Consider the following 21,737-nt stretch of genomic DNA (forward strand, 5'->3'; position numbering starts at 1 on the left):
ATAGCTTCACCAACACCTATCATTTTTCATCTTTTTGATAGTAGCCATATCTTGTTGTTTTAAGAGAATGGGTGACATGTACTCATGGGGCATCATTATTTGTCATTATTTTTACCCTCTTAGGGAAATTTTCAGATATGCATTACAGTATCAAATAGTGAGCCCTCATATACCCATTACCTGGCTTCAACATGGAGAATTCAAGGCTGTTCTGCAGATACATTGCTGCCCACCTTTCTTCATCCCATAACACCTTGAAGTAAATCCCAAACATTCCTGTTTATCCATAAATATTTTCAATTGCGTGCTGCTAGAAAATATAAACTTAAAATGTTTTTTAAAAATTGCAGTGAAAGGCCAGCGCCGTGGCTCAATAGGCTAATCCTCTGCCTGCGGCTCCTCTAGTCCCAGTTGGAGCACCGGATTCTGTCCCGGTCGCTCCTCTTCCTGTCCAGCTCTCTGCTGTGGCCCGGGAGTGCAGTAGAGGATGGCCCAAGTCCTTGGGCCCTGCACCCATATGGGAGACCAGGAAAAGCACCTGGCTCCTGGCTTCGGATCAGTGCGGTGCGCTGGCCGCAGCGGCCATTGTGGGGTGAACCAATGGAAAAAGGAAGACCTTTCTCTCTGTCTCTCTCTCTCTCACTGTCCACTCTGCCTGTCAAAAAAAAAAAATTGCAGTGAAATCCACATGAATCTTATCATCTTAGCCATTTTTAAGTATGTAGTCAATTGGCCTAAAGGCCATTATCATTGTTGTGCAGCCACCACGAGCACCATCTCCAGGACTCTTTCCATTTTGCAAAACTGAAACTCTGTACCAATTAAACACTTAACTCTCCATGCCTTCCTACCTCCAGCTCCTGCAACCGCTGTTCTACTTTCGGTCTATAAATATCAGTATTTTATGTTTCTTATTTAAATGAAGTCATACAGTGTGCCTCTCCATTTTCTTTTCTTTTTTTTTAAAAGATTTATTTATTTACTTGAAAGTCAGAGTTACACACAGAGAGAAGGAGAGGCAGAGGGAGAGAGAGAAAGAGGGAGAGGGAGAGGGCGAGGGTGAGGGCGAGGGTGAGGGCGAGGAAGAGAGGTCTTCCATCCTCTGGTTCACTCCCTAGTTGGCCACAATGGCCGGAGCTGTGCTGATCTGAAGCCAGGAGCCAGGAGCTTCTTCCAGGTTTCCCTCATGGTTACAGGGGCCCAAGGACTTGGGCCATCTTCCACTGTTTCCCCAGGCCATTAGCAGGGAGCTGGATCAGAAGTGGAGCAGCTGGGACTCGAACCAGTGCCCATATGGGATGCTGGCACTGCAGGCAGTGGCTTTACTGGCTATGCCACAGCCCCGGCCCCTTCCATTTTCTTAAGATTTATTTATTTGAAGGCAAAGTTAGAGAGGGACACAGAGAGAGAGAAAGAGATTGATTTTCCATCCACCCATTGGTTCAGTCTCCAAATGTCCATAATGGCTGAAGCTGGGCCAATCAAAAACCAGGAGCTTTTTCCAGATCTCCCACGAGGGTGTTAGGGGCCCAAGCACCTGGACCATCCTCCGCTGCTTTCCCAGTCATATTAGAAGGGAGCTGGATCGAAAGTGAAGCAGCCTAGGCTCAAACTGGTTCCATATGGGGTGCTGGTGTTGTAGGTGGCAGCCCTACTTGCTTGGCCACGATGCTGGCCCTGTGCCTCTCCATTTGTGATTGTTATTCTACTTAGTATAATGTTCTTAAGGTTCTGTGTTGCCAGCATATGTCCAAATTTCCTTCCTTTTTAAGGCTGAATGATGTCCCATAGTGTGTGTGTATCATATTTTGTTTATCCATTTGTCCTTCAAAGGACACTTGGATTGTTTCCATTTATAGACTTGTTGAAATGTGACCAAAACCATTATCACACTTTTAAAACCTAACAGTAGGGACTGAAGCACCTGGCTCCTGGCTTCAGATTGGCTCAGCTCCAGCCATTGCGGCCATTTGAGGAGTAAAACATTAGTGAGAAGAATTCTCACCGCTTGCAGTGTCGGCATCCCATATAGGTGCCAGTTTGAGTCCCAGCTGCTCCACTTCTGATCCAGCTCTCTACTATGGTCTGGGAAAGCAGTAGAGGATGGCCCAAGTCCTCAGGCCCCTGCACCTGCATAGGAGACCCAGAAGAAGCTCCTGGCTCCTGGCTTTAGATCAGCGCAGCTCCAGCTGTTGTGGCCATCTGGGGAGTGAACCAGCAGATGGAAAACCTCTCTCTCTCTCTTTCTCTCTTTCTCTTTCTCTGCTGCTGCCTCTCTGTAACTCTGCCTTTCAAATAAAGAAATAAATCTTAAAAAAAAAATAAAGCCTAACAATACTCAGGGATTTCCTATGTTATCCCCATAAATATGTATAATTTTTATGTGCTAAAGATAATTTTAAAACAATTAAAAAATAATTCATTAAATCCATCTAATACGTAGTCTTCAGTTTCTAGTTGTCTCATAAATGTTTTGATAATTGTCGTTGTTTTTAGAGGTTAGATTTGAACAGAAATTTCTGACTTTTGGACTCTTTTGCCATGTTTCTCATACAGAGTCTGGTCGAGAATCTGTACCACCTGGCTCGCTCCCCAGTGTCTTGGATGATGCCGGAGTTCGATGCAGCCCTGTTGTGGATAATTCTGGCCAGGGGTCATCAGAAGCCAATAGTTCGGTCTCACCCAGTGGGGAAGACCTCATCCTTCAGCCGGTCAGCTGCTGCACTTTATTCTCTGCAGAGGGTTGGCTCCGGGCTGGAAGCTTGAGACTCAGAGCTAAATCTCCTTTGACAGGTCTCAGTCCTGGTCCTGAAGGTGAATGAGGTGTCTTTTGGGCTTGAGGTACGTGGTGAAGACCTGACTGTAGCCCTACAGGCAAAGCAACTGAGCCTTCAGCAGCTGGGCACCGTGGGACTCTGGCAGTTCCTGCATGGGCAGTGCCAAGGTGAGGACGGTGGCCATTCCATGAGGGCCGGTGGGATTCATGTTGGGAAGCCATAGGTAACTGACACCTGTCACTGTGCCCTAAGAGGCAACTCTGCGAGTCCAAGCCTTTGGTGTATCTCTCCAGCAGCCATTAGGGGGAGGGAAAACTCCAGTGATGCTTCCTCTTGCAAGGAGCCTCTTGAGCTCTTTGTGGGGCTTATTCATTCCCTGGGCTGTTGCCCATCTTCCATTCCCGGTACTTCTTGAGTTTCTACAAGGACAGTGTGCACATCTTCATATGTGTGGCTGCTGGTTTAAAACTATCTGGGGGCGGGCCCTGTGGCATAGTAGGTAAAGCTGCCACCTGCAGTGTTGGCATCCCATATTGGTGCCGGTTCGAGTCCTGGCTGCCCCACTTCCGCTCCACTTCTGCTATAGCCTGGGAAAGCAGTGGAAGATGACCCAAGTGCTTGGGCTCCTGCACCCATGTGGGAGACCTGGAAGAAGCTCCAGGCTCCTGGTTTTGGATCAGCCCAGCTCCAGCTATTGCAGCCACTTCTCTGTCTCTCTGCCTTTCAAATAAATAAGTAAATATTTAAAAAAACCCAAAACTGTATCTGGTTAGGGATTCATATTTAGTTTTTTGATGTTGATTAGTCATTTCTACTGTTTAGATGACAGGGAAAACTGGGTTCATGTTACATGCTTCATTAAAAAATTATTTAAAAAATATTGAGTAGATATTAAAGATTACTTATAAAATACATATAAAGCATAAAATGATAACAATATGACTCCATGTATTCACCTCCTAATTTAATAACTTCAACATACCATTATCTTTGAAGTCCTTGGAGTCGCTCTCTCACACCTTCCCTATTGTAGGTAATCACTATCCTGAATTTTTTGTTCATTATACTCTTGCTTTACTTTTAATTCTCCCACATGTGTTTGTCTGAAATGTGTTTGGTAGCTTTTGCAATTTTTTAATTTTCCTAAATAAAGCCATAATTTGTACTATTTTGTTTTTAGTTTCTTACATGAAACACAATACTCTCGAAATTCTTTTAAGTTGTTGAGTTAGCTGGAATTCATTCTTACTACCATATAGTATTCTATTATCTAAATATGCTTTTTTTGCTTTTTAAATTGAGGTATAATTTGCATAGTATAAACTTCACTTATTTAAAAAAATTTTTTTTAATTTACTTGAAAGAGTTACAGAAAGAGAGAGAGAGAGAGGTCATCCATCTGCTGGTTCACTCCCCAAATGGCCACAATGGCCGGGGCAGGTCAGGCCAAAGCCAGGAGCCCAGAGCTTCTTCTGGGTCTCCCATGTAGGCACAGGGGCCCAAGCACTTGGGCCATCTTCTGCTGTTTTCCCAGGTGCATTAGCAGAGAGCTGGATCAGAAGTGGAGCAGCTGGGTCTTCAGCCAGTACCAACATGGGATGTGGGTGTCGCAGGTGGAGGTTTAACCTGCAACACCACAACCTGGCCTCAAACTTTACTCATTTTCAGTGTAAAATGTGATACAGTTTAGTGAATATACAGAGTTGAAAACCCATTATTACAACTCGAGTTTAGAACATTTCCACCATCCTCCAAATATCTCTTGTACTCATTACTCTGCTTCTCCAGTGTATTCTGAGCAGACACTTGTGTTGTTTTTGGGTATTTTGCTATTTCTCTCTCTCTCTCTCTCTCTTTTTTTTTTTTTTTTTTTTTGACAGGCAGAGTGGATAGTGAGAGAGAGAGACAGAGAGAAAGGTCTTCCTTTTTGCCATTGGTTCACCCTCCAATGGCCGCTGCGGCCGGCGCATCTCGCTGATCCGAAGCCAGGAGCCAGGTGCTTCTCCTGGTCTCCCATGCGGGTGCAGGGCCCAGGGACTTGGGCCATCCTCCACTGCCTTCCCGGGCCATAGCAGAGAGCTGGCCTGGAAGAGGGGCAACCGGGATAGAATCTGGCGCCCCAACCGGGACTAGAACCCGGTGTGCCGGTGCCGCAAGGTGGAGGATTAGCCTGTTAAGCCACAGCGCCGGCCAGTGTTTTGCTATTTCAAATCAGATTGCTGTGAATATCCTTCTGTGTGTCTCCTGATACACATGTTGTAGAGTTTTTCCAGGGTGATATTCCTGAGGCTATAATTTCTAGATCATTTGCATAGGTATAGCTTTAACTTTACTAGTAAAGATAATGCCAAATTGTTTCCCAAAGTGGTTGTACCAATTTACGATTCCATAAATATTTGAGTTGTTTCATATCCTTGGCTGAACCTGAGATTGTTCTTTATGGAGTTTTAGAGAGAGAAGCATAGATCCTACTTGGCTTTATCAACAAGAGATGAGAAGACTAAGCCTTCTGTACAGAAAGAAAGAGACATTCAAATTAGTAAGACCAAGTATCCTATTAGGACCTTTCCCTTGGCTACCAGCCCAGCCTCAGATTGATAGCAAGGCTGGCTTTTTGTTGGTCCTTAACCTCTGTTCCACCAGAACATCATCGCATCATAGTGAAGTGGTGACTTTGTGTCAGCCTGCCTGGCTTCATTCAGATCCTGTTCTTGCTCTTTGCTAACTTGTAACTTTGAGCAGCATATTCTCTACAATATAGTTCACTCACCTGTAAGAAGGTGGTTATGGTGATTCTTTAGGCACATGCTTGTTATGAGTACTGAAGACATGAAAAGTGCTTGGAACAGTCCCTGGCTGCTAGCTCAGTAACGTTTTCCTTGGCATCCCTTCTCCTAGGCACAAGCTTTCAGGAATCCTCCACCTTGAAGACTGACCACATCAGACCAGCTGTGGGCCTTCGCTTTGAGGTGGGGCCTGGTGCAGCTGTTCACTCCCCGCTGGCCGCACAAAATGGCTTCCTGCATTTCTTGCTTCAAGGCTGCGATGTTGAGCTGCTCACATCGGTGCTCAGTGGCCTGGGGCCCTTCTTGGAAGATGAGGAGATCCCAGTGGTGGTCCCCATGCAGATTGAGCTCCTGAACTCCAGGGTTACCCTAAAGGTGAGGGGATCCCGTGGGTTTTGCCCTGGACTTCAGGTGAGGAGTTCTGGCAGAGACAGCTGTTCAGCTTTGCCCTTGTCACAGTCAAGTGTGGTGAGGATCCAGGGAGGAAATGCGCAGTAGCATTCTCTTCCAGTGTCCCAGGAAGTTATCCATGTGTGTTGCTATGATGGAGGCCTAAGTTCAGGTGAGCAGACCTGGACTCTGTGGTAACCCTGTCCTTGTCCTCAGCCTATCACATCTTCAGTTTCACTCACTGTAGTTTGGGGGAGACTATTAAGTCTCATACCTTGCAAAATGTATGGAAAAACAACAGAAAACTGCTTAGAGCTGAGTGGTGGAAGCACAGGTCACGTTACCTTGACTTCTATGAGCTAGTTGGGGGCTTCATGTGGTTTCCCTCTTCCCTGCAGGATGATATTCCCCCCATCTATCCAACGTCTCCAGGCCCTCTCCCCATCACTGTGGCCATGGAGCACATTGTGCTGAAGCGGAGTGATGACGGGGTGTTCCACTTAGGCGGTGAGTTGGGCTTTCCAGTCTCCTGGCCTCAGCCTTTTCCCCGCTGTAAGTGAAGAGATGACAACTGGGAACTGGCTGGTGGTGGCAGCAGTTTGTCACTTCCAACTTTCACTTTTTTTCCAGCTGCTGCTCAAGACAGACCACCAGCTGAAGTGCCTAAAAGTGAGAAGAGGCAGCCCCCCAAAGAACAGGTGTTTCTCATGCCCACGGGAGAGGTTTTTGGACAGCAGGTGAGGACCTAACTGACCAGTACCTTCCCATAAACCCTTAGGGACTGTAATTGTGGAAGCTGGAAAACCCAGAGGGCTGTGTATTGCTGGTGGTTTCTAGAAGCAGCTTCTAGAAGTGCTAACTAGAGGATGTAAGTCAGGACCTGGAGGGGCAGAGTGGCTGATCACACACTCTGTCTGTTAATGTCCATGCAACCGACGAACACTCAAGTGGGAAGCAGCTCTTAGAAAAGATCTAGTTGCGGCTGGCGCTGTGGCTCAATAGGCTAATCCTCCGCCTTGCGGCGCTGGCACACCGGGTTCTAGTCCCAGTCGGGGCGCCGGATTCTGTCCCGGTTGCCCCTCTTCCAGGCCAGCTCTCTGCTGTGGCCAGGGAGTGCAGTGGAGGATGGCCCAAGTGCTTGGGCCCTGCACCCCATGGGAGACCAGGAGAAGTACCTGGCTCCTGCCATCGGATCAGCGCGGTGCGCTGGCCGCAGCGCGCCTACCGCGGCAGCCATTGGAGGGTGAACCAATGGCAAAAAGGAAGACCTTTCTCTCTGTCTCTCTCTCTCACTGTCCACTCTGCCTGTCAAAAAAAAAAAAAAAAAGATCTAGTTGAGTTCTCTTGTTCACTGGCCTAACTTAAAGATTGTTGAGCTTGAATTCTTCCCCCGTTACCCTTACTGCCTGCCATGGCAAGGTGGCACGACCATGTGCTTTAACTGTGAACTACTTATTGCTTCCTAGGTGCAAGAACTGCCCACCCTACAGAAAGAACTTACAGAAACTAAACAAGCCCTGGCCAGTGCCAACCAGGATAAAGAAAGACTTCTTCAGGAGATTAGGAAATATAACCCCCTCTTTGAGCTCTGATGGCAGTGGCTCAGCCATCTGTATCACGGAGAGAGGAGATCACCAGCAATAGCACCACCTAGGACAGAAGGCAATGTCTGGTGTTTGAGTACATCTGCCAAGGATGCAGAGCACCGAGGGTGGGTACTTAGCCGCTCCTGCGGGCGTGCTGCTTTCCGGCTGTTCTGATTTGGATGGCGGACACGGCTAAGCATGACCACGTCCCAGGAAACTAGGAGTAGCGCTGGGTGGCTCGCGCATCATGGCTTGCCTGTATAAAGCCTTTTGGCCTTCTGCGTACTAGGTGGCATCTTCTCAACACAATAGGGCCATTTCACCTCCTCATTTCATGTCAGAGACATTTCCTTCCTTTGCAGCCTGTGTGAACAAGTGGAAAGTACCCACCTCCTCTGGCCCACAGAGTTACCAAAGAGTCAGTGTCCCAGAGCTTCCCATAGCAGGCCTGAGAAGTCCTCGACTTAAGCTTTGCCTAGCGAGGGGGGCCGGGGAGCAGGAAAGGCACAGGAACAAGGGAGCCCAGGACTCTGCCTTTTGTGAGAGGGGAACCAACTCCTGTCATCTTGGCAGAGGGTCAGGCTTCCTGTTATACTTTCATCATCATGGTGCTGTGATAGTAGAAAGTAAACAACAGCAGTAGCTCAGTTCTATCATCCTTCCTCTGTTAAAGTATATTTGAAATTTAAGTCAAGGAATCTCTCCCTGAGCTGGGTTGAAGGCATGATGTGGTAGGGTTAAGCAGGAAAACTTGATTCTGCACCCCCTCCACTTGCCCACCTACAGCTTTGCCCCTCTTCCACCATTGCACCCGAGGGGTTACTTCCTGTTCCCCTGGGGCCCTGGCACATCTGCCTTCTCAGCACTGTGATTTTCCAACAGTGCTCTCCTTAGCACTTGCTGGTTTGGAAACTAAAAATGTGCTTTAAGCTTGAACATCTTAACCTGTTGCTTCTTCTCCCCCTCTCATATAAAATCATGTAATTGTAACTTAACAAAACCCTTCAACCTTTATAGATTTTGTCCCTGTCCCCATAAAAGAGAGTAATTTCTCCTCTTTCTTTCCTATCTAACTCCAACTCTGTTTCATCCATACTGCTCTGTTGTACACTCCAAGCTGTGTTGATTGCACTGAAGTTCATCAGCTAACTCATCTTGACTCGGCAAGATGGTAAAATAATAATTTATTGATATCAGTAAAGTCTTCATCATACACGAGTTATTGGAGGAAATATAAAGTGGTTTCTTTCAGAGGAAACCATGCTCGGCTTGTGTATTCTAGTTTTCTGAGGGTAAAAAGAAACAAGCATTCATGAAGAAACAAGATCTAATCTGTTCAGATTTGTAAAGGACTTTGGCCAACTGTTTCCACCAAGGCAAATTTGAAAACTGCTATTACGTGACTGTGGGAATCTGTCACATTTACAAACCAACCTAGAGACTAAGAATACAGAAATGTCATTCTCGAGATAATGTTAACAGGGAAGTTCCCAAGGGTTGGTGCTTAGTTCAGCCTTATGTAATAATTTTGTAAGTGACTTGAAGGTAGGATTTTACAGTGAAATCAAATGTCACTACTTTCTGGAAGTTAAATATAGACCGGAAGAGACTTAAAAATGCAACCAGAGCAAGGTCACAAGCAGCAGGCCCGTGAAAGCTCAGAATAGCAACAGGTGAGGCTCAGCATCCAGAGTGGAAGCATTGTCAGGTGATTGGCAGTGAGCACTTTTAGAGCTCCAGGAACGGAAGTGCTGTTGGGAGGCAGCGGGTTCAGTGTGCTGCTCTGAACAAAAGTCTGACTGCCCTTTGGGTTCGTCAGGAAGGATGCTGGGAGACAGCGGCCAAAACAGCACCCCCTGCAGACCCGTGGTTGTGTCTCAGATTATCTGCGTTTCTAGAGACCTTCCTTATAAAATCTATGGCGTAGCTAGGGAAAGGCTGAAGACCACAGAAGCTCCCAGGGGCAGATGTACTTCTTTATGAGGCCACATCTCTGAAGCGTAGACTCTCGTTCTGCAAGGACGAGAGCTGAGGGGAGTGCTAATCCAGTAACTATCCAGTCAAGAGCAAGGAGCTGGTCCTGCAATGCTAGCTCTACCTCACAGCCTGGGGTAAAACAAAGCACTTCCTGTGGTGAGGCAGAAACGTAAGCTTGTCCTCCAAGTGTACACATGGGTAAGATGGCTTAAGAGGAATCCTTGTATGATGACCTCCCACTAGGAATTAGAGAAAACTAGGGCTACTTTGTGATGCACAACTGAGGTGACTGTGTCCCTCTACAGGCTGCCCGTCAGTGCTTTTGAATGCTGAACCAAGGAGACTACTGGTTCTCCCCGGGATGGCAGTTCTCATGTCTGTCCTTGAGGGAGGAGGGAGATCCACTAAGCAGGAAGTAGAATTATTCGACCCTAAGTTCACCTGAGCTGGTTTAAAATCACAACTGTTTCCTCCTCCTCCTCCCCCACCTACCGTACCCCTCCGGCACCCCTCCATGCAGGGAGAAGGTCTAACAGGCATTGCTTTGGGGTACCTTTACCTTAAGCTGTGCTTCGGGGGAGGCAATAGAAACAATCCAGCAAATACTAAGGCTTAACCAGCAGAGTGCAGCCAGCTTTCTGGGCTCTTGTCTGTGTGACACATGGAGTCACATGGAATTTCTGTGGACTTTCTTTAGTGGCAACTTTGGCCATTGTATGTTGAAGTCCTTCTTCAGGAAATGTGGGGGTCAATATTCCATGGGATTTTTGTAAAAATTACAAATAATTTAATATTCCTGTTCATTGGGAGAAGAGACTTTCATAATGAAGAATGTGAACTGGTGGTACTCTCCACTGTAAACGTAAACAATGGAAGGAAAAAGTGGTGTCAGCTCTTTGATACTGCTAGGTTTCTGCCTTGGAGCCGCAAGACTCTGACGGAGAAATAACAATACCTCAAGCAAATGTCTGCGGTGATGACAGCACCACTCCTCTCAGACTCGTCACTGCACGCTACCATTTCAGCTGGGAAGCATCTGTTACATCTTAACATCTGTTACAGATCTGTAATTTGGATTTCCTGTTTACATGGTCCTACTGGGGATATGCTTAGTGTATGTGGACTTGAGTTTAAATCTTGTCAAGAATGGGTTCTATTCAGAGGATGGCTGCTCTTCACTGTCTATTTCAGCTGCCCTCATTTTGCCATGGCCTCAACCTGTATGCTTCCTTTTTCATGGTTCTGAGAGGAATGATTCCTATATATGAAATATATGAGGGATTAAACACCATCACCCAGCCTTTAACTTAAATGCTTCCATTGAATTCATTTACATGTTTCCCCTTAGAGAAAAATGGGTAGTGAAGAAGGTAATTTGAAATATGGCCACAGTAACATGGAGATTCTCCATTTCCCAAACCTTTGCACCAGGATTTTTAATAAAAAAAAATGTATTTAATCTATGTCTAAAAACATCTGAAGCCTGCTGCAGTAAAATCACAAAGCTATGGAAACTAGTTAACTAGACTTTGCCACACAAGCTAGTGTGATGACATCTAGCTGTAAGAACTGTCAAAGCTGTGTCCTCACCTCCTAATTTTTCAGTTGTCACTACGCGTTGTCAGAATCTGGAATGGTGCACTGTACTTTCAAGGGACCAGGGCCAGGCCGGCGCTGTGGCTTAACAGGCTAATCCTCCGCCTTGCGGCACCGGCACACCAGGTTCTAGTCCCAGTCGGGGCGCCGGATTCTATCCGTTGCCCCTCTTCCAGGCCAGCTCTCTGCTATGGCCCGGGAAGGCAGTGGAGGATGGCCCAAGTCCCTGGGCCCTGCACCCACATGGGAGACCAGGAGAAGCACCTGGCTCCTGGCTTCGGATCAGCGCGATGTGCCGGCCGCAGCGGCCACTGGAGGGTGAACCAATGGCAAAAAGGAAGACCTTTCTCTCTGTCTCTCTCTCTCACTATCCACTCTGCCTGTCAAAAAAAAAAAAAAGAGACCAGGGCCTTCCTAGTTGCCCCTGCCTCCGCCAGAATAAGGACCTTCCCACTCTCCTCTGAGTAGTTATGGATAGTAGCTATCATTGAATTTGGGTTATTTTCCCCTGGTGCAAAGGGAAGCACTCCCATGTAATGCTTCTCAATGAGGCTTCACTAAGTGACCAGACTTGGGATTTATCTTTCCCTTTTGTTAAGTTTCAGCCTTATCCAGCATCTCTGATTGTTAGCAGGTACAGTTCCTATCACTGGTTTTATGAAATTCTTATTAGAACTGCGAGAATACCTTTGTTGTTGTTAATCAGTTTTTGATCAAGATTTAGCTCGAGTCTTACAGCACTTCTTCATGGAATGCCCCACTGAAGTGTCTCCTCCATTGGCTAAGTACGTGTTTGAAGCCATGAGTTTTCATGTAAGATACTAACACAGTCACATTTGCCCAACTTCATGTGTCCAAGCTGTTTCCCCACTCCGGGTGTTAAACAGAATTGGGATCATTAAGACATGCTCAGGAATGCTTCAAAAAAGGACGGCTTCAAAACCCTTCTCCCTGTGACACTGAATGATAGAGAAGAATGAATTCCAGGGGTTTGCCAACTATATACAGTCGCCTTATTTCTGCTAATCACTGTCAATAAATGGTCAATAATGGTCAATCAGTGGTCACTCCATTCCCCTCTGTTTGAGGAAAACAATGAGAATGTATCTAATAAACTGGAATCCTGGTCAGTATTGGAAAATTTTAATGTTGCAATAGCTAATCAAGCTGAGTGTACTGGTTCTGTGAACCACCTGAAAAAAAAGCAAATTAAATTTATTAAACAATAATGGTTGTGGTATATCTGCTTTACAGGAATCTGGAAATATATGGGCTTTTACACTGTTTTGAGCAGTGTTTGGAATGCTCTTTTGTGACTTTTTAACAGTTATAGTAGAAAGTGGGAAGGACTAAAATTTTCACAAAAAAGCCAAGAGCAGTTTCATTTGGGTGCCAAAAATGAATGCTGAACTTCTCTATTCAAACCAGCTATAAAGAAAATGAGTACACAGATGGCAAGTTGGAAAAGAGTTTAATGATCACTCACCACAATCCACGGGAAAATCTTAAGTGTTTACAATCACAAATCATTCCACTAACTGCTATCACCGTATCCTTCCTGGTAGAGTATCACAAGTCACAAGTTTCTAGTTGTTTCATCTACATAAACCAGATGTGAGAAACAACCTAAATCCTAGCAACTTTAGGCTTCAATGTGAAACCGTCCAAGCTCTCTTGGGAATGTTCTCTCTCAGAAGGCAGCTTTCCAGCCCAGAAGATTGTTAAGGCCATGCAATGTTGTTCTCCAGCTAGCCGAGAGACATCTCAGCACCTCAAAATGCTCAAGACGTCCCAAAATTTAGTCATGGCAGGTGTGAACCAGGCTGCATGCCTTGTAGGTGTGGCGAGAAAGACATTAAAATTGTCAGGGAATCCTTGGAGGACTGAGGTACGAAAGCACCGGTGCAGAAAGTCTCAGTAACAGAAAGGCTGGAGCCAGGACTTCTTCCGTCGGGAACTGATCTTTCTAGGCTTTGGTCTAGAAGAAGATGATTTTTTTGTGCTTCGAATTGGGGATCTGCCCCTTTGACTTTAACCTCCGAACAGCCTCCCTCATATGTTTGGGTTGTAATGGTGGCATTTCTCCCCACTTCTCACACACGTCCAGTGCTAAACAGGGCAAGGAGAAAGTTTCATTATCATACAAGGATTTTATTAGTCACACAATCCTTTTGAATCCTAGAATTCTTGTTAACTCTTCCCAGCTTGTAACAAAATAAATCATGCCTCTTCCCTTCTATAGAGAATGCTATACAATGTGACATGTTAGTTTTAGTATAATGTCCCACACAGGGCTTTATTCCAGGCAACAGTTTAAAACATATTCACTGCTTAAAAAAATAAGATTTTACCAGCTGGGTGAAATCAGCTAGACTTTTTACTCAACAGACAGGACAGTCCCCAGAGGCACACAACGTCAGAGACAACTCCCCACCATCCAGCTGGTCAGCCCTGGTGGTTGCTTCCTCTTCATCTTTAATTGTGGCAACAACAACGAGCAGGTCCACTAGCAAAAAATATAAAATCTGCTTCTACTACCCTGGGCTGACGACAGGAATCAGGGAGGGGGATTTCCTAGATAGTTCTTGCCCCCGAGTATGGAAACTTTCCAGGAATAATGGCCATGCTCTATGGACTATAAGGCTACATACCTGGTCAACTTCTAGTACAAGTGGAAATTCCCACAGATGCTTAATACATTCCTTAGTAGAGAGATTCTTGAAAACAAGATCATTACAGGTATAACCCAGTACTTGTACCCACCACCACTTACCTTCTTCTACCACCTCCCCGACGAAGACCTTGGAAATACCTGACATGGCAATAACAACATTCTGAGACACTGAGGTGCCGGTGATGGACTGAATCAGCTTGAAAGAAGAACAAAGATTCTGTGACTAAGACAGTCAAAGACTGACATTAGCACATAGCACCAACAAATGAGCTGTGCACTGGAAAAATGTTTACTAATGGCCATGGGCTAAGACTATTAAAACAAGGACTCAGGTGTGTAATGACTTACTTTGTGTTGAGATACCGTCACTGGCTTATAGAAGTGGCCTGATCAAATAATCGAGCGCATGTTATTTTTGTTTTCCTAGATAATATACTAGCTCGCCTAAAAAGTCATTTCAAAATGCAAGTGGTCATGGCTCTTGAGTCTGGATCACTTCTAATCTAAGATGGAAATGAAGTGTGGTGGTCCATCCTTACCCTTTTAATGGCTGCCTTCGGGAAAGCTGACCGGCGATACATTTCGTAACGGTTCAGCTGCTCCTCAGAAAAAGATGAAACCAGGATTCTAGACAAAGATTCGGGTATTAAGTTGGTTTATAAAATTGAGTGCTGGATAGTTAAGTCAATAAAAGCAAGGCAGAGATAGCAGAAGACCCTCAGGTGATCAATGGCACCAGGCTTGGTGCTTGAGGAATGGAGATAAAAACATTTCTGCTCTGAAGGAGCTTGAGAAAACATGGATCACAAAGTTACTTTGGTCGTTTAGGACAAAAACAACAATGTTGTTCCATTACTATTTGTTTTCAGCTTCAGGCGCTCCATAATTTTACCTTATTGCACTTCATATTGATGGCAAAAATTTAATGCATATATATTCAAATCACTATTTTTTTTTTAAATTTATTTTTTATTTTTTGACAGGCAGAGTGGACAGTGAGAGAGACAGAGAGAAAGGTCTTCCTTTTGCCGTTGGTTCACCCTCCAATGGCTGCCACGGTAGGCGCGCTGCGGCCGGCGCACCGCGCTGATCCGATGGCAGGAGCCAGGTGCTTCTCCTGGTCTCCCATGGGGTGCAGGGCCCAAGGACTTGGGCCATCCTCCACTGCACTCCCTGGCCACAGCAGAGAGCTGGCCTGGAAGAGGGGCAACCGGGACAGGATCGGCGCCCCGACCGGGACTAGAACCCGGTGTGCCGGCGCCGCAAGGCGGAGGATTAGCCTAGTGAGCCGCGGCGCCGGCCTCAAATCACTAATTTTTAAAAAAGATTTATTTATTTATTTCAAAGTCTGAGTTATAGAGAGAAGGAGAGGGAGAGGGGTGGGGGGTCTTCCATCTGTTGGTTCATTGCCCAAGTGGCTGCAATGGCCTGAGCTGCACCTATCCGAAGCCAGGAGCCAGGAGCTTCCTCCATGTCTCCCATGTGGGTGCTCTTAGCAAGCACTTGGGCCACCTTCCACTTCTTTCCTAGATCATAGCAGGGAGCTGGATCGAAAGTGGAGCAGCTGGGATTCAAACAGGTGCTCATATAGGATGCTGGCACCGCAGGCGGCAGCTTTACCCGCTATGCCACAGCGCCAGCCCCCTAAACCAGTAATTTTCAAAGTTAACAGATATAGGAAAAATATGGCAAAATATACAGAAAACATCCATGTGGGAGACCCAGAAGGAGTTCTGGGCTCCTGCTGGCCCACCCGTGCCTGCTGCAGACATCCGGGTAGGGAACCATGAAATGGAAGATACTTCTCCCTTGCAAACTGAAAAAGATGGCAAAAAACCAATTTTAGAAAATGAACAAAGACATGAACAGGACATTTACAAAAATACTAATGGCCAACAAATACAGAGAAAAAAATTTTTCAAATGAACCCTCACTTTTTTTTTTTTTGACAGGCAGAGTGGACAGTGAGAGAGAGAGACAGAGAGAAAGGTCTTCCTTTTGCCGTTGGTTCACCCTCCAATGGCTGCCGCGGCTGGCGCGCTGCGGCCGGTGCACCGCGCTGATCCGATGGCAGGAGTCAGGTGCCTATCCTGGTCTCCCATGGGGTGCAGGGCCCAAGCACTTGAGCCATCCTCTACTGCACTCCCGGGCCACAGCAGAGAGCTGGCCTGGAAGAGGGGCAGCCGGGACAGAACCGGCGCCCCGACCGGGACTAGAACCCGGTGTGCCGGCGCCGCAAGGCAGAGGATTAGCCTAGTGAGCCGCGGCACTGGCCCAAATGAACCCTCACTTTTAAAAAAATATTTATTTATTTGAGAGGTAGAGCTACAGATAGAAGAAACAGGTAGACAGATAGAAAGGTCCTCTATCTGCTGGTTCGCCCTCCAAATGGCTGCAATGGCTGGAGCTGGGCTTACCCAAAGCCAGGAGCCAGGAGCTTCTTTCGGGTCTCCCACATAGGTGCAGGGGCCAAAGCACTTGGGCCATCTTCAGCTGCTTACCCAGGCCATAGCAGAGAGCTGGATTGGAAGTGGAGCAGCTGGGACATGAACTGGGGCCCATATGGGTTGCTGGTGCCGCAGGTGGAGGCTTAGCCTACTATGCCACAGCACTGGCCTCTTGAACCTTCACTATTAACTAAGGAAACTAAAACTGAACTACAACAAGGTAATATATTTTTTTAATTTAAGTAACTATTAAAAAGAACAGTTCTAGACTATAAAGACAAATTCATACAATCTGGCAGAGTATGAACTGGAACACCTTTTTGAGTGCAGTCTGGAAACATATGAAAAGCCTTTGGAGGGGAGCAGTGTTGTGGTGTAATGAGCTAAGCTGCCGCCTGAAATGCTGGTATCCCATATGGGTGCTGGTAGGAGTCCTGGCTACTCTACTTCTGATCCAGCTCTCTGCTATGGCCTGGGAAAGCAGTGGAAGATGGCCCAAGTCCTTGGGCTCCTATATCCCTGTAGGAAACCTGGAAGAAGCTCCTGGCTCCTGGGTTAGGTCTGGCCCAGCCCTGGCTGTTGGGACCTTTTGGGGAGAGAATCAGCAGATGGACAGTCTCTCTATCTGTAAAAAAAAAGAAAAAGAAAAAGAAAAGCCTTTGAAAATGTACATATTGTTTGAACCAGCAATTATACTTCTAGGAGTTTATTGTAGGAAGTAATGGACAAATATGCAAACATGTGTCCAAGGACACCTCAACATGTTGTGAAAGGAAAAGACTCAACCTGCATAGTTACAGGATTGGTTACATTGCAGCTGAGCCACATAATGGCACAAATGGCAGCCATTAAAAACGAAGATTCATGGGTGTATCTGCTGATAAGAAAATATTTAGCTGTATACACCAACCATTTTCTAAAATCTGAAAAAGTATATGCCCAATTTATTGTACCCAAACATATATACTTAGAGAAAATGCTGAGATAGCATTAATTTTTTCTACATTTATAATGAGCTAACATCACTTTTAAAATCAGAAAATATAATAAAGCTATTTCCATTTTCACAAAAATTATGTCCTAGAGGTAGAACTGTTGATATGAGAAATACCATATATAATAGGAAAAGCAGGTTATGAAATAGGACTTTTATTTTTAAAAAAGATTTATTTATTTATTTGAAAGGCAGAGAGAGATCTTCCATTTACTGGTTCACTCCCCAAATGGCCAACAGCCAGGTCTGGGCCAGGTGGAAGCCAGGCACCAAGAACTCCTTCCTGCTCTCCCACATGAGTGGCAGCGAGTCCAAGTACTCGGGGCATCTGCTGCCTTCCATTAGCAGGAGCTGGAAGGGAAGTGGAGCAGCCAGGACCCAAACTGACACTGCAGTATGGGATGCCAGAGTTGCAAGCAGCAGCTTAGGCCACTGTGTCACAATGCCGGCCCCAGTATTTGACATTTTTCAAAACAAAACAAAAACCCTGTAAAAACTTATTAATTTTATAAGTTATATGTGTAGAGAAAATATCTGGGATCATATACATTAAGGTATTGGTAGTATATACCTCTTACGGTGGTAGGGCGATGAGTTTTCTTTTTACTTATTCACATTTTATAACAATGTATTAATTACTTTATTTCCTCTTGAGTCAGAAATGTAGAGGCCAAGACAAATTTATTAAATTTGTGTGGTCAGGCTGGAGCTCTGAAAAGGAGAAGGAACAAAAAGAGACTTACTGCATCTTCTGAATCTCATCTTCATCCACTTTTTGCTTCTTCTCTTTCTTTTCTTTGGTATCGATTTTCAGTTTTTTGGCTGCAGGAGTAAGTAATGACGCGTCTTCCCTTTCACCTGCTGTTAAATCGGAGACGTCTTGACTTTTGAGCTGGGAAGATGAAAAGAACTCTATTATATATTGGTCCTACTTTCCAGGCTTGGCTAAGGTTAAGACATCATCCTCATAACACAACAGATCTACTTATTGTGTAGTTTTTTGTCCCAGAACTGACTGTACCACCCAGTATATGATACAGTATCTCTCCTCAAGGATGATTAGTCAGGCTGTAGAAAGAACCAGTTAAACAATCACAGTTTAGCTGTGATCACACCTTCAGTGTCTGTATACAAGGATAAAGAAATGGCCAAGATCATGAAAAACACTCTCTCCGTGGGCTCTCTCTCTTGCTCATTCCCTACAGGGGATGTCAGCAAAGCCCTCTCCAGCCAGCCAGCCAGCTCTTCTCCTCTGGATCCGAAGATATTTTTACTATTGATGATTCCATTTAGAAAGATTATTAAAAAGGAGGCCCTGGAGTGAAAATCTGAGATGCTGGTTGGGATGACCATGTCCCCTATTAGAGTGTCTGAGCTGTTTTGGGCACTTGGAGTGTGAATCAGCAGATAGGACATTTTTTTTTTTTTCTAATAAGTACATTTTTTGAAAATCAAAAACATGTAGGGGCCAATGCTGTGGCATAGTGGGTTAAGCTGCTGTCTGCAGCATTGGCATCTCATATGAGTGCTGGTTCAAGTCCCGGCTGCTCCACTTCTGATCCAGCTCCCTGCTAATGTGCTTGGGAAAGCAGCAGAAGATGGTCCAAAGATGGCCCAAGTCCTTGGGCCCCTGCACCCATGTGGGAGACCTGGAAGAAGCTACTGACTCCTGGCTTCAGCCTGGCCCAGCTCTAGCCACTGTGACCATTTGGGAGAATGAACCAGCAGATGGAAGCTTGCTCACTCCCTCCCCCCCCCCCCCCCAGCTTTGTGATTCTGACTTAAAGAAAATTAATAAATATATGTTACATACTTAAGTGCATTATGTTACATATTGAAAGCTAATCCACAGTGCCGGCCCCAACATAATCAATTTTTTTTTTTAACTGCCTTTGCTGTTTCTCTTTCTTCAGTTTGTCCAACTGTCCTTCAAGCTCTTGAATTTTCTGAAGAGCTCTTGTAGGCAGGCCTTCCTTCCATTCTTCCAAAGCCCAGCTCATTTTATTGTCTTTTCTTTATTATTCCAACATTTGTAAAGAAACTTTCCACTGGGGAAGGCAAAACAGCCGCCGACAGTCCGATTCTGCCGCAGCCTCCACGGGGTAGAGCACAGCTTCCAGTTCAAACTGCCCCAACATAATCAATTTTTAAAGATTTATTTATCAAAAGGCAGAGTTACAGAGAGAGAGGGAGAGACAGAGAGTTCCTTCATTTGCTAGTTCACCCCCCAAATGGTCACAACCACCAGGGCTGGGCCAGGTGGGTGCAGATGCTCAACTTGGGCCACCTTCAGCTGCCTTCCCAGGCATATTAGCAAGGGCCTAGACTGGAAGCAGAGCAGCCAGAACTGAAACAGTGCCCATATGGGATTCTGGGGTTGCAGGTAGCTTAACCTGCTGTGCCACAATGCTGGTCCTTGATTAATTTTTAAAAATGTTTCAGGCCGGCGCCGTGGCTCAATAGGCTAATCCTCTGCCTTGCGGCGCCGGCACACCGGGTTCTAGTCCCGGTCGGGGCACCGATCCTGTCCCAGTTGCCCCTCTTCCAGGCCAGCTCTCTGCTGTGGCCAGGGAGTGCAGTGGAGGATGGCCCAAGTACTTGGGCCCTGCACCCATGGGAGACCAGGAGAAGCACCTGGCTCCTGCCATCGGATCAGCGCGGTGCGCCGGCAGCAGCGCGCCTACCGCGGCGGCCATTGGAGGGTGAACCAACGGCAAAAAGGAAGACCTTTCTCTCTGTCTGTCTCTCTCACTGTCTACTCTACCTGTCAAAAAATTAAAAAAAAAAAAATGTTTCAGAAGCATCACAATTCTATCCTCTGCTGGCTCCAATTTCTATATTGTAGTGAGCTCCTTTAGTGGACCAAGCTAACTATTCCATTCCTTTGCGTCCTTGAGACCCATTTTAACCTTTCCTTCTTCAGTTTTGTCAACTGTCTTCTCTTTTTCTAAAAGCTTACCGTGTATGTTTTGGTGAAAAGGCTATCCATCTAACAACGTTCAGTCCATGAGCTCTTCAGTTCCTTCTGTCTCTAAGATCCTAGAGATTCTCTCTTTAGAACAGGAACCCACAGAACGCTGAGATTCTGGTCGCGATTGTTGCGCGGTGAGGCAACCCTGCTGAGCTATCCTGAGAGCACAGCTGGTGGATGTGGTGTTTTTACGTTATAGAAACCCCTGGACATTAGCACGGAGGACACTGGTAGCAGCTGGATGAGAATATGACTTCAAAGTCTCCCGTTAAGGAGAACCCCATGAGCAACAGCAGTCAGAAGATGATGGTGTCACACACTCAAAACCCTAAGGGCAAACAACCACCGGTGTGGAATTCTACCCAACCAAGCTCTCCTTACGCGGCAGAGGTGAAATAAATACACTCAGAAACATGTCAGAGCCCAGAATTATTTACTATCCACAGCTCTTAAATGAAACAGAAATAACCAAGCAGAAAACTACTAGTAAAATAAATACTTCAGCAAGAACCCAGAGGGAATGCAAGAAATAATTGTGACGATTGCGTTGCTGGTAACAGATGTGTGAATCATTATATAGCTAATTAAAGTACATTTCTGAAAAAAAAAAAAAAAAGTCTCCCGTTAACAGATCTGATCAATTCTGCCTCCTATAAAGACGAAAGCTGTACTTAAACAACAAATAACTCAGAGGACCTACGGTGCGGTGAAAGGCGCGCTGGGAATCCTGGATTTTGGCTCTTGCACTAAGTCTCGGGATGACAAGGGATACCGACTTCATCAATAGGAAAACCAAGAAGCTATTTAAAATTCACTTAGATGTAGCTTTAATCCCGAAAGGCAAGGACTAAAAATATTAAAACCGAATGCTCGAGTCTCTGGAACCAAACCAGCACCACAGTTTTGTTGCTCCTCCCACACTCCCCGGACGGCAGATCTAGAGGGAATCGTGGCGAGCTCCAGGTAACAATCCCGGCGTATGCCGCCAGCCTCAGCCACACTTCTCTGCCTACCTCGCCTTCCTCCGCTGCCGCTTCTTTCAAGTCCGCGTCTCCGTCTCCGTCCGCTTCCTCCGGGATCCCGTCCGTGTCCGCAGTCCCCGGGCCCCCAGGAGCAGCGGTCGTCTCGTCTGCCTCCCCTGCCTCCCCACCTTTGTCCGTAGGAGACTCGCGGGCATTGTCCATCACAGCTAGAACGGCAAGGGGAGGAGATCGCGGTGCTGTCGGCCGCGGGGCTCCGGACCTCGCGCGGCACAGTGGGCTAGGCGCTTACTTCCTGTCGTCGCGCCGCGATGTCGTCACCACTACCGGGCCTCGGAAGGGCCATGCGGAGGCGCGCGGAGGACCTGAGGGCTTCGTTTGAATCCCGGGTGGGTGGTGCTGGAGAGAGAACGCTGAGGGTGCAAAGTCCCCTGTGGATGCTCCGTCCTTGGAGACCAGCACCTGTGAAGAAGTGCAGTTGTGCTCCCTGAAGGGTTTCTTTTTCCTTTCCGTCTTTCTAAAAGTGCTCTGTCAGTTAACGTCTTCCTCAGAGTAAAGT

General features: G+C 46.3%; 2 protein-coding genes across 3 annotated transcripts in view; one reads left to right on the top strand and one right to left on the bottom strand.

Annotated features, from left to right (window-relative positions):
• The window catches only part of BLTP3A (bridge-like lipid transfer protein family member 3A), a 76,890-nt gene extending 64,318 nt beyond the window's left edge, over window positions 1-12,572 (top strand). Inside the window, exons 16-21 of the mRNA XM_062185986.1 lie at window positions 2,557-2,711; window positions 2,794-2,944; window positions 5,676-5,938; window positions 6,352-6,460; window positions 6,584-6,690; window positions 7,420-12,572. Of these exons, the coding sequence (XP_062041970.1) occupies window positions 2,557-2,711; window positions 2,794-2,944; window positions 5,676-5,938; window positions 6,352-6,460; window positions 6,584-6,690; window positions 7,420-7,545 (911 nt within the window). The 3' untranslated portion in view covers window positions 7,546-12,572. The remainder of the gene's footprint in view (window positions 1-2,556; window positions 2,712-2,793; window positions 2,945-5,675; window positions 5,939-6,351; window positions 6,461-6,583; window positions 6,691-7,419) is intronic.
• TAF11 (TATA-box binding protein associated factor 11) lies at window positions 12,567-21,487 on the bottom strand. Of its 2 annotated transcripts, XM_062185989.1 has the most exons (5): window positions 21,212-21,476; window positions 17,971-18,119; window positions 14,326-14,413; window positions 13,886-13,982; window positions 12,567-13,221 (listed from the first exon to the last, which is right to left on the bottom strand). In XM_062185989.1, the coding sequence occupies exons 1-5, from the start codon at window positions 21,380-21,382 to the stop codon at window positions 13,091-13,093; spliced, it is 636 nt and encodes a 211-aa protein (XP_062041973.1). In that variant the 5' UTR covers window positions 21,383-21,476; the 3' UTR covers window positions 12,567-13,090. The 2 variants fall into 2 exon arrangements, with proteins under 2 accessions (XP_062041973.1, XP_062041974.1); XM_062185990.1 differs by lacking the exon at window positions 13,886-13,982 and having other exon boundaries at window positions 21,212-21,487.
• Between the last annotated feature and the right edge of the window lie 250 nt (window positions 21,488-21,737).

This window comes from Lepus europaeus, chromosome 3 (genome assembly GCF_033115175.1).
Source record: "Lepus europaeus isolate LE1 chromosome 3, mLepTim1.pri, whole genome shotgun sequence".
Lineage (NCBI taxonomy): Eukaryota > Metazoa > Chordata > Mammalia > Lagomorpha > Leporidae > Lepus > Lepus europaeus.